At 36.7% G+C, this 18,012-nt stretch overlaps 1 protein-coding gene across 1 annotated transcript in view; it reads left to right on the top strand.

Moving 5' to 3' along the window:
• The first annotated feature begins 3,381 nt into the window (after positions 1-3,381).
• The window catches only part of LOC149823411 (ABC transporter B family member 20-like), a 41,504-nt gene continuing 26,873 nt past the window's right edge, over positions 3,382-18,012 (top strand). Inside the window, exon 1 of the mRNA XM_090018822.1 lies at positions 3,382-4,494. Within this exon, the coding sequence (XP_089874948.1) occupies positions 4,126-4,494 (369 nt within the window). The 5' untranslated portion in view covers positions 3,382-4,125. The remainder of the gene's footprint in view (positions 4,495-18,012) is intronic.

Raw genomic sequence — 18,012 nt, 5'->3', positions numbered from 1 at the left:
GTATCTGGCTACACATGAGACATTGCAGCCACAATTGCGTGATCATCATCTATAACTACAGCTTCAGGTTCCTTCCCATTCATTGCCTATGTAAATATTCTAAACAACCACTCAAAGCTTTCCTTGGTCTGGTCATACAAAAAAATGTCGCCTAATATACAACTTTGTGAGTGATGGTTTACTCCGACAAACTGCGCAAATGGTCACTATTCAGTATTAATCTTCACTGTCGTATAAAAATAAGCACATCATTGAAGCATTCATAATCTACTCTTGACTTTGAATCTGCCCAAAACATATTCACAACATATCCATCTTCATCCATTTGCATTGCACTAAAGAAACCAGGGTCAATGCTTGATTTCTTCTGTGAGTAATCAACCAAAGAACATATTTCTCCATTCTTCATGTTATTTGTCATCTTCCTTCTCAAGTGGTTTCTTAGATCCATAGGTGTGAATGACATATTTTCACTACCACTATCTATGTGCGCACATAGATTGTATGTCTTTCTTGATGCAATGTCAACGCTATCAGTTATTTCAGCAATTGCAACATGCACTTCAGTTACTTTATCATAGGAGTCATAAATGAAGCAGAAAAATCATGGTTATGATCACTGATTAAAGTATGAACTACATATTTCTTATTCAAGTCTTCTTAACACCATTCTCACTGAACATCCACATCTTGATTCTGACTTGCTTCTTGTTGGATTTTCACTTGACTTCTTCCAATCTTCCTTAGAACAAACATATGTCATTCTCACCACGACACCCTATGCATTTTTTGACCAAGAATACCTTCTAACACTGAAGCTAAATTTTAAGGCATAATCATTGTAAAATTTATATGCAGCATACTCATTATTAAATTGCATTTCTTCTACGGGAACAAAGTCAGATATACTATCATGTACATTCCCAGTGCCTGCACCTTTATCAAGTATACAGTCACGATCGTCTACCTCATTATCGAATTGCATTTCTTCTACTGAAACATTCAAGTCAAGAGTGAATCCAATGTTTGCACCCTTCTTATCATGTGCATCATTAGTGCACATGTTCACTTAAGGTGCATTATTAGTATAAATGTTCTCTTCTACATAACTGTCTAATGATTGAGATAGATCATCTTCATTACAACCAGATGATAAGCTCACTACTATTATAAGCAAGATATCAATTTGCGTTAGCCAACACATACGTTTACTACGATTTATTCAAGATGCATATAACAATGAATACCGATAAGGTTAAGCAAGTCAAAGAAACGATTGAATGAATCATAATATAAAAGCAACATTGATTTGTTATTTGCTTATACTATGTAACAAGTTGTTATTTACCATGCCAATAAAAGAAACTATTTGTCGTATATGTGTGTTGACGATAGCGATTCACGTGACAACGATTTAATTATATCTACGACACTGTGAAGCGATTTCGATAGAAATAGTTAAATAAGCAGCGATTTGAATACGAAAATCGCCACTGTAAGCGCACAATAATGTATTTCCGCATACACACATTTTAAAATTCTTTCTACAAATATCTTACAAATCGATACTAGAAAATATACAATATCTTATAAATCGATATACACATCGCGTAATATATTACAAATTGATACGATAATTCAACATAATAGCTTACAAATTGACACTACAAAACACATAATATCTTATAAATCGATATAGATATCACAAAATATATTACAAATGGATATAGAAATTCAGCATAATAGCTTACAAATCGATATTAACAAACAAAATAATATCTCACAAATCGGTAGTATGTTACTACAACCGCGATTTGTGATACATTGCATATACTGAGTGAATGAACCATACCAGATGTGGTAGAGCCCTTTCACGCATATGTAAACAAGCATTTTTTTCCACAGGTCCCAGCGTCTTACAAATATCATTAAGTTTTCAACAGTCGAAAGGACAAGATCCCCCTGCAATAATAAAACAATGCTTTAATGACACTCACGACGACATATGTTCTTCAACAATAGCATGATGACATGGAAATGTACTCACGACGCCTTAATGGCAATTGTTGGAATGTTTGTGCATCATTGCTTTCTTTCATACTGCCTAACGCCAACAAAACAGAAGAGAAGACTGTAAAAAGAGATGACCGACAAATGCCCCTATGACGCCTACCAATGATCAAACCAGTCGATCGTGAACCAGGGAATGTTTTGTAACACAAGGCAGGAACGAGAAGGCAACAATGTGTTGTAACACAAGCTAAAAACCAAGGCGGGAACCTGGACTTGAGACGACGACAAAGGTTGTTCAGACGACAGCAAACGACGGTAAATGTGCGTCGTCAAAGGGAGCTCCTGTTACAGCAGATGGTGCAAAAGTTTACTGCTTAGGGCAAAAATGAAATGTTTGGACTTTGAAGAGTTAACATCATCATCGACTTTGTGGATGAAGAACATTTTTGTCCTTTTCTTGAATCGTCGTTTTCATTTTTTTGAATAAAAGACATTTTTGTTATTTTCTCGAACCATCGTTTCATGGCAAGAATGGTGAAAAATGGTACTTAAGTCTTTGTAACCGCACCACATTCTGATGTTAAGTGATGCCGACATACACGGGAATACGAGTCCCACATGCTTATATATGTGGCGCTCAATCGAACCCCCAAACACGTACTATAGCAAACAATGCATTTTCGGGGGAGAACATACAACACCCAGGTTATATCCCCCCCCCGCCCCCTTAACACGCAACACACACTCTGCATCAGGAGAACCCTATAATATATATATATATATATATATATATATATATATGCAAAATGAAATATGTTAAATGAGTTTTCCTGTTTTGGTTTTATTTTTTAAATTTTGAGTGTACAGATGTGATATATGTACTTGATTTTATAGGGATCAACTCTTGAAGTGTTCCATTTTAGCACATGGGTGGATTTTTATTAAGTTAAAAAAATCAATGATTCAAAATCTTTGTAAATTTTTAAGCTCAAAATATCATTTTTTTTCATCAAAAAACACATGATCCAGGTATGAATTTCTCGTAAATTATCATGTCCAACACAATTATTTGGTCAAAACTGCAAAAAAAATACAAAAGAGCAGAAAAATCCATTTAACACTTTTGATTTAGCATATATATATATATATATATATATATATATATATATATATATATATATATAGAGAGAGAGAGAGAGAGAGAGAGGGAGAGAGAGAGAGAGAGAGCTACTGTCTCAATTTGGATCTATCAATCGGTTTATATCTTGATCCAACATGCAACTCATCAGCAGCCATGCACTTTTCCCCACAAACAACATCATATTAAATAAGCAAAGAGAAAGCATTAAAAAGTCTCAAACAAGCGTTGGTATCCGTTCCACACCAACCAAACATTCCAAAACCCAAAAGAAGAGAGAAAGACCAGGTGACCTCCTCTTTCACAGTTAACACACAGCAGTTGTGTGTGTGTGCGCGCGCGCTCTCGCTCCCTGACTTATGGTCGTAATGATGGCTCCAAACCGATCGTAATAATCAAACCCACACTCGCTGGTGGATGCCAGGCTGTTCCTGCGCTGTCCCCGAGGTCATCTCCTTGCCGGATTCCTGCCGGAGACCAGAGTTTTCCGTGTCCTCTCTCTGCTGTGTTTGGACGGAGGAAGAGCGTGACTTCAGAGTGTGGGAATCGCGATTTCTGGAGTTCTTTTCGTGATTTTTTCTCTTAGTTTTGCCTTTGAGCTTTTCTTCTTCTCGGTTTTCCCTTTTTTTCTCTCTCGGATCCTTTCTTATGCCGTGTTTGGTTGAGTAGGGTTCGGTTTGTGTCTTTTGAAGTGTGGGATTAGGGTTAGGGTTCAGAGTGCCGTTTCCGGCGTTCTTGGAGTCGGGATTGGAGGATTAGGGTTTTTATGGTGTCGAATTTGTTTAGGTTTAGGGTTGTGTGTGAGCTTGTGAGTTGGAGTTTGTAGGAGAAGTTCGTTTTAATTTGTTTCTGGTTTCAGAATTTCTTTGTGAGGTATGAGAGGCGGAGTTCCGCTTCTGCTGGATGGTTTAGGAGTTTTTGGGGGTTTTGTGAGTTGATGTGAGAGTGAATTGTGAGCGAAGGAGGAAGGAAAGATGATGTCGCGGGGATTGTTTGGGTGGTCTCCCCCACACATACAGCCGCTGACGCCGGTCTCGGAGGTGTCGGAGCCGCCGGAGTCTCCGTCGCCGTACTTGGATACAAATGCGGAAGGGATTCAGCTCGAAGATGAAGAGGAGATCGAGGCGGAGGAGGAGATCGAGCCTCCACCGGCTGCTGTGCCATTTTCCAGGCTTTTTGCGTGCGCCGATGGCTTCGATTGGGTCTTGATGATTGTCGGCTCGTTGGCTGCGGCAGCTCACGGTACTGCCCTGGTTATATATTTGCATTTCTTCGGGAAGGTGATCAATCTGCTGCGACTTCAACACTTGCCTCCCGATCAGTTGTTCGACGAATTCAAGAAGGTGTGTGTTTCGATTTGTTTATTGGTTGTTTTTCTATTCTTGGTCGTGCTAAGCACGACTTGGTGTTGCATATCTGGAGTTGTTGCTTATAGGAAATCTTGTTTGCAAAATTCAGTTCGTTAAGATGATGCATCCATCTTTCTTTTCTTTACATGTAGTTGTCCGCTGCATATCTGATCATGTTCGTGACATGTTATTGATCTCAAGTCAGCCTCATTGTTGATTGAGTTTAAGAAGTTGACATTGCGGGGACTCTCCATTTCACAAATTTAATGGATCTCCGTTTCAATTGAATTCTAAATTCTTGCTATTATATGATTATATCACTAGGAAAAAACTGAAAGCAAATCCGAATAGGATTTGGTGCTACGCTAAATAGAAAATATGAAAAATAAATTGATATAGGTACATGGTGTCATAGGAAGATTGCGGTAAGAGGCTATACTGTTGGTGTCGTAAGAAAATTGCTGTAAGAGACCATACTGTTCTATGTTGTAACTTGGATTTTCTTGGAAAAGTAGACAAACTCTGGTGAGAGAAGTTGCATGAGATAACTGACGCTTCCAGCGAGAAAAGCCTAAAGCACTCACAAAGCTACACTCAGTACCTTTAGAGCAAAAATTGGTGTTTAAGCTCGGTAGCTGGACAAGTCCTCATTTAATTCTTTTGAAGGAATTAGAGCCTTTTCCTCGTTTGAGCTTCTCCTCCCTTCTTCCACTCTGTCCTGAAGAGTAACTATGTCCAATTCAGTTACGTTTTCATGTTTCAATTGAACACTTTCCATTTTTTATTATGATCAAGGGAGAAGATTATTCTTGAATGGATGATAGAGGACTAGCATATATGGGATTTTGTGAGAGTAATGGATTGGAACTGAGGAAGACCATTATGGCCATCAGATATATGCGACTCAGAGATTACTGCCGACACTGCAGGAATAGGTACTTGTTGTGCAGAAGTCATATGTGTTGGCACTCTTGAACACCGTCTTGATCGATATACACAGCAAGTCCTATGCATTGGTATACATATAGTTTTTTCCTTTTTTTTTTTTTGAATTTCTGGTGGAATTGAGGCCTAACACTTTAAATAATAAACTGAACTCTGGAAATTGTTATCACTTATTGAATTTCAGATACAACTTTGAGTCTTGGCAAAATATGGAACCTATGATAACAATTTGAATCACAATAGCTATGAGCGTGGTTCATGGCTAACAACAGTGTTTGATTATTCTGGAACTATTGATAGTTATCTGGATCAGTTCAACACAAGACAATGGTGCATAGCATTTATGCCAAACAACTGGTCCTTGCGCTAAGCCCGACCTTCAAAACTCATTAGACCTTTTCCAATTGGCTTTCTTTCACCATGGTGCTTGTGCCTTCCACTAGGCTCTTTAAATGCTCACTGGCCTTATCCATGACCGTAAGTCCTAGGATTTCATGAAAGAGGTCTAGTGAGGCTTCGGGAGTGTCAAAGGCTTAAAGGAAATAAGAAACAGCTTGAAAACTACCATGATTTGAGAGTGACTGATGGACTGTGTGGAAGATTGTGGAAGGGTTGGAGCAGAGGGAAACCAAGGGCATTATGAGTAGTTGGTGCTACAAAATTCTTCATAAATTGACTGATGGACAAGTGTAAAGTAAATTCTTTGCTAACATTGAAGGTCACACTTGGGCCAACATTACGTAGGCGCAGAAAAACTGCAAAGGGATGTTTCTTCACATCAACACAAAGCTTGTGATTCTGATGGCTTACGAAGAAGAAGCTATGAGCAGCTAGATAATCTCAGATGTGCTTCCTTTATGGACAAATGCTTGCCTAATGAAGCACCAAGCAGAGCTCCCTCAGGCTTCATGGAAGGAAATACAATAAATAGGTTCTTTTCCTTTCTCCCTTAGGGTAATGGTTCTCAAAAGGGTACTAAATAGTTGATACCAGAGTTACCGGAAGCGCGAAACGTCGCGCTTCCGAAGCGTGATGGGAAGCACACTTCCCTTTTATGGGAAGCACACTTCCCTTTTATGGGAAGCACACTTCCCTTTTATGGGAAGCACACTTCCCCCACGTTTCCCCCACGCTTCCCCCTCGCTTCCCCCATTTTTTTCATTTTTTTCGCTTCCCCCTCGCTTCCTAGGTCGCTTCCGGTTCGCTTCTTAGGTCGCTTCCGAGACGGTTCGAAATTTTCTTCTAAGTGGTCCCACGCTTCCCCGCTTCCTAAAATTTTGAAAGTGCCTCGCTTCCCGCTTCCTCGACTGGTAACTCTGGTTGATACAAATTCTCCTTGTGAAGGCCAGTACAAGGCTTCTATAGCACCAGCAATCCTTAAAAAGTTAGTGGTTGCACTCACTAAGGTTTTGCAGTCTACCTTCTAAGACAATCATTTTTTGTCTGGAACAGTCTAGATGCTGATCCTTTGATTCAGTTCATATTGCATGGAGTGGTGGTGCTAAAGATTCTTTAGGCACACCCTCTTCAGTTACATGATTGAGTTTTTAGTGATGATTGTGACAAATACCATCTTCTTTATTGCTTCACATGCTACAGAAGCTTGATGCTAAAAGGCGCTTTGGAAAAGGCGGGGGTGTTGGTGGTGGGGAGGGTCATGGGGATATTGTGTTTGGAATGAAGGAAATTTGGTAGCTGATTTATCAAATTCAGTGAAACCTCCTTGTTTCTATTTTGCATTTGTTCATTTTCTTTTACTACAGTTTTTCTTTTTTATTCCTTTCACCAAGAAACAAGAAGGTTAAGCAATGCCATCTCCCTTATTTCCAAAATGCTGAAAATGGGGATACAAGATCATTAGTTTCCTTTTTCCCTTTTTGGGTTTACTGATTTTCTCTAACCAAAATAGGTCATTGTTTCCAAATTGAGATGATAAACTTGTGCATGATTGATTCATGTGAAACCTTAGTTGTCAAAAACAAGGTTGTAAGTAGCGTATCATTACCCATTTCGGTCGGGCCCAAAGTTAGATATGTATTGTAAAAAGACATAATTTTTTAATAAAATTTTCAAAAATTCCTAAAAAAAACAAGAAAAATCAGAAAAAATAGCAAAATATTTAAAAAAATCATAACACATGAAACAATGATGAATTTCACAAAATACAACCATAAATTTACATATGAAACATTTATGTTTCTTTGAGCTGCATAAGACATCATTAAACATCAAGTAATATAGATAATATTGCATGCATATCTCATAAGAACAATGCAAAATATTAAATATCTTGCAATTAAGAATATGCCACAAGACTCGTACTTTCAAATTATCTCTAATGACATATTTTGCCTTATCTATGACATCATAGATATAACCCATAGTTGGTCTACCTTCACTTGTCAACCAATCAAAACACCTTCACCAAGGGTATAGTGATTCTCAACAACTTCACACATTAATATGCAAAAAGGATGAAAATGTACTTTTACGTGAGAAATCCACAAAAGCCCTCTCCCTTGTGCACAAATCAGCACCCAAATCGCTCTCACACCTCTTAGGGTGCATGAGTTCTCAAAAGGCCTCTACACAAACGAGAGAATCAGTCCTAAGGAGGTCTTTAAAACCCCAAATTAAAAAAGTCGAGTTTTGACCCTTTTAAAGTGCGCTAGACATGTATCGTATGATACGTTACGATATAAGGGATATATTGTACCGATACATATACGAAACACACTCGTATCAATATGAGTGTGTATCGTATCGAGTTAGGCCATAGTTACGTACCATATCGTACGATATAGTATGATACTTACAACATTGGTCAAAAGAGGTGCTTAGGCAGGCTAGGCATAGGGCCATTGCCTAGGCTTATGAGTCTAGGCAGTATGCCTAGGAAGCGCCTAGGTTGCATAGGCATGGTTGTCTTTTCTTTTTTTCTCTTTCTTTTTCTTCTTCTCCTCCCAAACCCTTTCTTTTTTCTTCTTCTTTCCTTTTTTTCTTTCTTATTTATCCTTTTTTTTTCTTCTTCTTTTCTTCCTCCTCCTTTCTCCCCTCCACCTTCTCTTTTTCTTCCTCTTCCTTTTTATCCTTCTTTTTTCCCCTTTTCTTTTTTTTCATTTTTTCCTTATTAAATTTTTCCTTTTTTCTCATTTTCTTCTTCTTCCTCCTGTCGCCCCTCCACTCTTCTTTTTGTTCCTTTTCCCCTACTTTTTTCTTTTTTTTCTTCCTTCTATTTTATTTTTGTTCTTTACATGTATGCTTGTGTTTTTCACAAATATATATATATATATATATATATATGTGTGTGTGTGTGTGTGTGTGTGTGTGTGTGTGTGTGTGTGTGTGTGTGAATTACACACTTGTACTTCATTCATAGTTAAAATCATAGTTTTTTACTAAATTTAACTATTCATTGTATTATTTTTGCTTTTCCTTATGTTTTATCTTTATGGCAGTGACTAGTTCTTTTAAGGGCCTTTCGCCTAGGCTCTGACTAGCGCTTTTGAAAACTAAGTGTAAAACCCAAAGCGAACCAAAATGGTGATGGATACCAACTTGTGGAATCCTAGTGCATAACTTCTCAAAGGGGTTGGCAATATATTGAGAGCGAGAGAAAAAACTCAATAACACATTGAATTAAGATCCACTCTTGTTGCTTCAATATTTTAGCTCTCACAAAGAGAATACAAAAAGTAAATGTAGAATAACATGGAGTTTGTTAAAATATAAAATATAATATATATATATATATTTATTATATATATTTTTTGTATTTTATCTTTTATTTATTTTATGTTTTTTATTTTCTAGTTTAATTAGAACTAGATTTAATAAATTAGTCAAGTCCCAACTAGGACTTGACTAGCTCATAGTGGCTATATTTAGAGCCGTTGGACTAGGGTCCAACAACTCTATGGAGAGCTCTAAATGAGCTCTCCTCTTCTCAAATGTGTATAAATAAGGGTGAACTCCTCCATTGTAAGTACTTCAATGCTTCTTAAGCATTTTTTATTATTAATAAAGATTTATTATTTCTTTGTTGTGTTATTCCTTTTATACCCTTTTATGGGTTTGCTTGAAGTGTCATTATAGACACTCTTTTGGTGGATTCAAGTGCGTTTGTGGAAGACCACCATTTTATTACATGGTATCAAAGCCGTGGAGATTTTAGATCTTGAAGAGCATTCACCTCGTTTTTTGTGCCTCACTTGCAAAAGGTGTTTCATCACCTTGTTCTTGGCTTAAGAAGATTCATTTAAAGAAAGGAGGACTTGCGCTACAAAAATTTGTATTTTACCTTCTCTCTTATTCACTTATCCACTCTTTTCTCTCTCTCTTCTCCCATCTATCTCTTTCTTACCCTTGTAAAAGATGGATGACAATGATAAGATCAACATCATACCCATGAAGCTAAATGATACTAATTATATAATGTGGACTTCGATTATGAAGCACCACATTTGGGGAAAAGGGTTATGGGGTATAGTGGATGGTTCTGATTTGGAACCTAAACTATCTCTTATAAAAAAAGAGGGTGATAAAGAGGTTCCTCTAACGGAAGAGGAGAAGTGCAAGACGTTAGCCACTTATGAAAAGAAACGGAAAGAGTGGAGGATAGGGCATGCAAAAATTATGTCATGGCTAACTAATAACATAGACATTAAAAAATGCTCTAGTCTTGCCAAGTCCGAAAATGCTGATAAGGCTTGGGAATACCTTAAAAATATGTATTCTCTTAAAGATACTGCGCATGTGTGCAATCTACAAGACAAAGTTCAGACAATGACTCAAAAAGATAAAACCATTCGAGAATAGTACAATGAGTTGTCCGAACTTTGGGAAGAATTGGCTCTTTTAGAGCCAAAACGACATTGTCCTGAAGACATTAAGCTCTGTAAAAACGACTTGATATGGAGCATTTTTATCAATTTATAAACGGTTTAAGATCGGAATTTGAGTCGAATAAATCCGCTCTTCTTCGTCGAGGAAAAGTTTCCTCTATTGTTGATACTGTAGAGGAACTTATTATAGAGGAAAACAAAATTAAAAATAATACTCCAAAACCGTAAGATGATTATGTTTTAGCTGTTTAGACTGGGTAATCATGTGCACTCTTACAGGCCACCTCACTTCAATAGGCAAAATGGTGACTTTGACAAGAGAAAAGTCATTTGCCACCACCGAGGCACTATAGGCCTCGGTGTCCTAAACTTAGAGAATTAAGAGAAAAGAGAGCGACAACTATTGGATCGGAACCCAAAGATCACGATGCACCAGTTTTTATGACTCAATTAATGGAGATTCTCCAACCTCTTATCAAAGGAGCTTCTTCCTCATCTGAAGCCTCAATTGGAGCAGTTGTTTCGTCCTTATCCAATCCAGGTAACTTTCCTTGGCTTCTTGATTCCGATGCTTCCTTTCTTCAAATAACAATAGCTTATTTGGATGTTTAAAAAATAAGTCAAGTGTGTCAAAAGTTTTTATAGTTGATGGAACCTCTCTTGAAATAAAAAGAATAAGAAAATTTGAAAGAATCCATAAAACTAAGAAAATTGTTATTTCAGAAGTCAGATATATTCCTAAATTAAATTTAAATCTTTTATCTATTTCTCAAATAACTGATTATGGATGTAATGTCTCCTTTTCGTCTCATGGTTGTTGGGTACAGGATCGCCAGTCAAGAAAGTTGATTGGGGAAGGCTATAGAGAAGGATGACTCTATTACATGGATTGTTTGGAATTACCTAAGAATGCCTTTTATTATAATATTTAGAAAATAGAGTTAGATTTGTGGCACAAAAGACTTGGTCATCCTCATATAGCCAAAAACCAACATTTTCCTAGTCTTGAAAAATTTTGTAATTATGAAAATTTTACTTGTAAAGATTGTATTCTTGGCAAAATGAAAAGATTGCCATTTTTTTATAGAACCTTTGTTTCTTTTAGATCACTTGAATTAGTACTTTCAGATGTTTGGGGTCCTGCACCAATTATTTCGAAAGGTGGATTTGCATATTATGTTATTTTTGTTGATGATTTTTCTAGACATACATGGATTTACTTCCTCAAACATAAATCAGATGTCTTTTCGTACTTTCAAACATTTCATAACATGGTTAAGAACAAATTTCAAAATGATATATCCATTTTTTGCACAGATTAAATGGAAAAATTTATGTCTTAAGAATTCAAAAACTATCTAAGTTTACATGGCATTACGCATCAAAGGTCTTGTCCATACACACTGTAAGTAAACATCGTCGTATCATGGAAACAACTAGGACTTTATTAATAGCTAATCATGTTCCAAAGGAATTTTGAGCAGAAGCGGTCTTAACTACTACCTATCTTATTAATCGAATGCCATCTTCTTCCTTGAAAAATATAACTCCAATTGAAAAACTAGTGAATCTTTCTCCGGATTACTCTAGATTGAGAGTGTTTGGAACTAAATGTTTTGTTTTCACTAACAAAAATAACAAACTCTCTCCCCGTGCGATTTCCTGTGCCTTTTTAAAATATGCCGATAATAAAAAAGGCTATAGGTGTTTTGATTTTCAAAATGAAAAACTATACGTGCTGAGAAATGTATCTTTTCTTGAAAAGGAAAGCTTCTTTGATTTGGAAAACCTAAGGAAGTCATTGAATATTCCTTCTTAATAGATTTGACCTCAAAACCTATTGAATGTGACTTTGGCAATGATCAAATTACTATTGATCTAGAGCGCAATGACGATAATGAAGAACAAGACGATAAGGATGTTAGTTTATAATATTCTAAACGAAGAGAGTCAAATCTTCCATGTGCATTAGAAAAATATTCCGAAGTATCCACCAGGAGGTCATCCCGAGTTTCGAGGCCTCCTAAAAAATTTGTGTCATACGAATCCTTTTCACCAACATATATGACAATTATTACATTAATACACTCATACGAGGAACCATCATCGTACTCTCAAGCAAAAAATCGTGTAAAATGGGTAGAAGCCATGAAAACTGAGTTAGATGCACTTGAAAAGGTGTTTACTTGGACTATTCAAGATCTTCCTCTAAGTAAGAAACTTATAGGTTGTCGATGGGACTACAAAGTGAAAACCAAGAGTGATGAAACCTATGTCACATGGGTGCGGGTGCAGGGGTGCGGCACTTTAAAAAAACTTGGGTGCGAGGGTGCGGCAAGAATATAAATAAATAAATAAATAAATAAATAAATAAATATATATATATATATATATAAAGTCCAAAAGTTGGACATAAATGACCCTGTGTGCGATCAGGTTGATCGCATCAGGTGCCGTACTCGCACGTGCACCCGCATCGACGTAGGTGCGGCACCCTGTTGGCCGAGTCCCTGTGACATAGGATGGAACTCTTGAAAGATATAAAGCCCGATTAGTGGTCAAAGGCTATGCCCAAGAATATGGCATTGATTATGAAGAAACCTTTGCCCTAGTGGTCAACGCACCCAGGGTCATTTATGTCCAACTTTTGGACTTTATATATATATATATATATATATATATATATATATATATATATATATATATATATATATATATATTTGCCGCACCCCTGCACCCCCACACCCAAGTTTTTTCAAAGTGCCGCACCCGCACCCATGTGACATAGGATGTGATCTACAAGGTTTGTTTAGTAGAAATGAGTTTTGAATCTTGTGATTGTGACATGTAAACATGTTTTTTAAGGGCTTCAAAAATCAAGGACCTATAGTGCACTAAAATTTCATGACTCCAAAGTATCATATTTCTAGGTCAAATAACATGATCTAAGGTTTGATCCTTAGCAATCAAAGTATGCAGAATACATCTCTGTGGTCAGATTGAGTTGATAAAGCTTGAACCTGTTATTTCAAGCTCAATAGTTTGATTCCTTCAATAGTATCAAATATTAACCTTATATATATGTATGAAATTTTTTCCCCACTAACCATCCATACAATGTGGACAGTGCTGTGTTTTTTTAATGTTTCAAGTGTTGTTTAGCAAATCTGACCCACCTTCAGCATGTTCCATTTGCTAGGAATGGACTGTTGGATCATGTTTCTTCGGTGAAAGAATATGATTTTATGAGCCTTTAAATTTATGAAAATTCTAAGTCATTGATTTTGAAGCCTTATTAAAACCTTGTCACTTGTCATAATCAGATAATCCACAAGCCTATTCTTACTAAGCATGCCATGTAAATCACATCTGTAAGGTTTGATTCTAAGAAAAAAAAACTAAAATGTTGAAAATTAAGACTGTCCGCACCTTCCTACTGTTTGGAGGAACCAATCACTATATATATATACACACACAAATGAGTTTTCTTTTTCATTTTTTTGTTATTGTTTTTCATGAAACTAACCTTACAGATGTGATCTACATGTTTAGGTTAGTGGGAATCAGCTCTTAGATCGTCCGATTACGATGTGCAGGCACAATTTTATGAGCCTTGAAAAATCAACGGTCTACAATGTGCGATATTTTCTCTTTTTCTCAAAAACACGATCCAACAGCCGATCTCTAGCATTTGGACCATGTTAAATCCATCTATGAGGTCCAATTGGGTCAACATGACCCGCATCTATGTGTTTCAGCTCATTCAAAAGGATATATATATATATATATATATATATATATATATATATATATATATATATATATATATATATATGTGTGCTGCCCCTTTTTTTGTTAGGTCACCATTAGGACCCTCCAAAAATTGTAGGTTTAGGTGTTTTATGCTAGATATGAACCATTAGATGTGTTTATCATTGATTATTTATTAAAAAACAAGCTTTGTATCAAATTGATTTGATGAAAAAATGTGAATATTTTATCATCAAATTTTAGTACAATGTCAACCATTATTTTTTTTACCTCTTTAAAATGCACATATGAGCATAAAGATGCTTAATCAAAAACATATTTTCTATTGAATAAACAATGATAAACACATCCAATGGCTCATATCTATCATAAAACTCCTAAAAGTGTGAATTTTGGAGGGTCCTAAGCCTCCTAACAGTGTGACCTAACAAAAAAGGGGACAGCAAAATCCCCATTCTCTCTCTCTCTCTATATATATGTGTGTGTGTATCAATGAGTAATACTTCATTATTCATGCATTTTAAAGTAAATCCGACCATACAGATGAATTTTCTTGGTTCATTTATTTTACGGTATACTTGAAAGACTGATAAATTTAAATGACTTATTTTGAATAAGAATAAAACATGGTTGCATGATTATGAAAAGATGGTCTTTCACATCCAAATTGTGTGATGGAAAACATGATTTTTAATAAATAAACCATGTTAAGCCCATTGGTATGGTTCGATCTACTTGAAAATGCATGAATAGGCTAACTTGCACTGGCTTTACATGGTATGCACATCATTATACTTGCGAACATTGACCAAATCTAAATTTGGTTGTACTTGACATTATTTGACCATATGCAACCATGCGTAGTGTAGTAGAGTTGCAAATGGATTAGATTCAGCAATCTGAATGAGATTCTTTATTTTTTAGTATGGGCCTTAAAATAGAATCTGAATGTTCTTCTGTAGTGGGTTTAGACACATGGATGGACTCTTTTCAAAATTGGACCTGGATTCAGATTGACAATTTTCTGTTGGATCTATCCAGATCTAATCTGATCTGTTTGTACTTTGCTACATGCAAAATACATCTTTTCAGCCTGGTTTTACTGGATCTGATAGTGCCATATAAAATTTGGATCCTGATCCAAATCTACTCCATCAGATCTATTTCTTATTCAGATTTGGTTCAACTGTGATCCAACCTGTATCCAATCCATTTGTCCCATTGCAGGCAATGCAGATGCCTGTACCTTTGTCGCACTATGTCGACATTGGGACCTGGGCCTTGTTACATTGCAAGCGATTAATTAGATTAATAGCAAGATTTTCAGGGACACATTCCAATTTTTCTCTTTCAGAATTCATCTGTGGACCAGCAAAATATAAGGGAGAACATTGTATGGTTATGGCAATAATAGGACATATGATACTCCGTTTAGGTAGGCATGCATGTTTTGTGTGTGCATACTCATGACCACATGGAGCAGATGAGCGTTAATGCATGTGTGGGAAGCCATTTTGTGAGATTATTTGCCCATCTAGATGATTATGTTAAATATATGTATGTATATATAAATTATTAGAATGTAATTTAGGATTTAATGTAATTCCTTTTTTGTTTATTTTTATGTTTTTCTTTTTTGTATTTTGCCCCTTTTATAAGGGGCATTTAGGACCTTTTTGCTAGTCGTTGGGCTAGACCCAATGGCTAGCTAGTTAGCCGTTGGGACTAGCCTTCCTTTCTCTCGTACTAGCTCTCTCTCTCCTTTCTCTTATGTTGTATATATATATATATATATATATATATATATATATATATATATATATGGGGTAAATCCCTCCTCTCAAGTATGCTTCTCTTGAGAACTTTTGAGTATTAATAAAAATATATTTTTATATTGTGAGTGTTGCCCTCTAGTGGCTGTGTGTGCTCTTGAGTGTTGCTCTTTACCCATTGGTGGCTTATGTGTGTCCCTTTAGTGGACTTGTGTGCATGTGCACACATTTTCATATTTCATTACATGATATCATAGGTGATAGGCTCTTGATCTTATTGGAGACCTACACTGATCGAACTTTGTCTTGGGAAACATGACAAGGCCTCCAACCTTCGTCAACTCTCTCTCTCTCTTGTCTCATCAACTTTCTTTCTTATCATGGAGAATGAGTTCGTGTTCGTCATGCCTCTTAAGTTGAATGGCTCCAACTATCGTACTTGGGCCTGCACTATGGAAAATCACATCCTATCCAAAGGACTTATTAAGTACATTCAGGGAGATTGCCCAAAACCTCAACTCTTGTTCACAAAGATTGTGGATAAAAATGTGAAGTTCCTTGAAGAAGACGAAAAGATCGTTGTCACTCTTGAACTTGAAAAAGACATATGGAGTGGCGTATGGACAATGCAAAGATTCTTGCATGGATTGTAAGTAGTGTTGACACCTCAATTCTTGATAGTGTGTGCACAACACACAACACAGTCACTGTGCACAATGCACAACACAGTTGTGACTGTGCACAATGTAATGAAGTGCCAATCGAGAGAGGCAAGAACTCCAAGAGCAAGCACGGAAGCACGCACATACACAAGAGGCCACTAGAGGGCACACAATAAACCACAAAAGGTGGTCAAGCACACAAAGAAGAAAAAAATATATTTCATTCACTAAATGCTTCACAAGAAGCTTAAGAGATACATGGGGCCATGCCCCTTATTTATACACAGCAAGGGACCCAAGGAGGGGCTCCCATAGGGACGTTGGAGCCCCTCCAACGGTCATATTTATGACCGTTGGAGGGGGTCCAACGTCTCTATGTGGGACCCCCTTTAACAATAAAAAGAAATAAATAAAAAACAGAAAAAGGAAAAAGAATAAGGAAAAAGAAAAGGAAGCATATCTAGGATATGCATGTACATGTGAAATGACATAAATACCCCTATCGGGTATTACAATATAAATAGGTGTGATTGCTAGCAATCACACCTTTCAATGTGCTTTGTTCGTTCATGAAAGGTGTGATTGCTAGCAATATAGATAGAGCTCTTGTTGTCGCAACACAACTTTGAAGGAGTTGAGAAGGAGACACCCATATCTTTAAGCAAGCGTCTTAACCATACAATCTCAGTTGTGGTAGTGGCCATCGCACGATATTCTGCTTCGGTAGACGAGAGAGAGACTTTATGCTGCTTCTTACACCTCCATGAGATAAGTGAATCACCAAGAAACACACAATAACCTGTGGTAGAAATACGGTCATCGGGGTTACCCCCCCAATCGGAGTCAGTATACGCAAGTAAAGTAAGAGGTGAAGAAGAGGATAAGAATACTCCCTTAGTTATGGAATTTTTCAAGTATCTGATAATCCTCATTACTGCTGCCATATGAATAGTAAAGGGAGCAGTCTGAAATTGGCTTGCACTATGAACTGCATGAGAAATGTCGGGCCTGGTGATAGATAAATATGTTAGAGATCCAATCAGTTGACGGTAAGGCGTGGGATCTGCTAAAGGAGTGCCATCACTGACTCTCATCTTGGCATTGATGACTTCTGGAGTCTCCACCCTTTTGTCATCTGTCAGCCCAGACCTAGCAATAATGTCAGAGGCAAGCTTCATCTGAGATAGGACATACCCCTTGGGGGAGTATGCAACTTCAATACCTAAGAAATACCTTAGAAAACCCAGGTCAGACATATCAAAATTTTTCTTAAGAATATTTTTAATAAGGTCAATACCTTTCTTATCATTACCTGTGATAATCATATCATCAACATATAGCAATAAGATAGTTATGTATTCATTAGAAGATTTAACAAACAAAGCAGTATCGGTGTAACATGAAGAAAAGCCATTATCAAGCACTACTTTGCTAAAAAGATCATACCAAGCTTTTGGTGCTTGTTTAAGACCATAGAGAGCTTTGTTCAACTTTAGAATATTTCCTTTCCCAATTTCA

This window comes from Nuphar pumila, chromosome 10 (genome assembly GCF_984573655.1).
Source record: "Nuphar pumila chromosome 10, dmNupPumi1.hap1.1, whole genome shotgun sequence".
Classification (NCBI taxonomy): Eukaryota; Viridiplantae; Streptophyta; class Magnoliopsida; order Nymphaeales; family Nymphaeaceae; genus Nuphar; species Nuphar pumila.
Note: the sequence above shows the minus strand (reverse complement) of the source record. Positions and strands in the feature narration are given on the sequence as shown.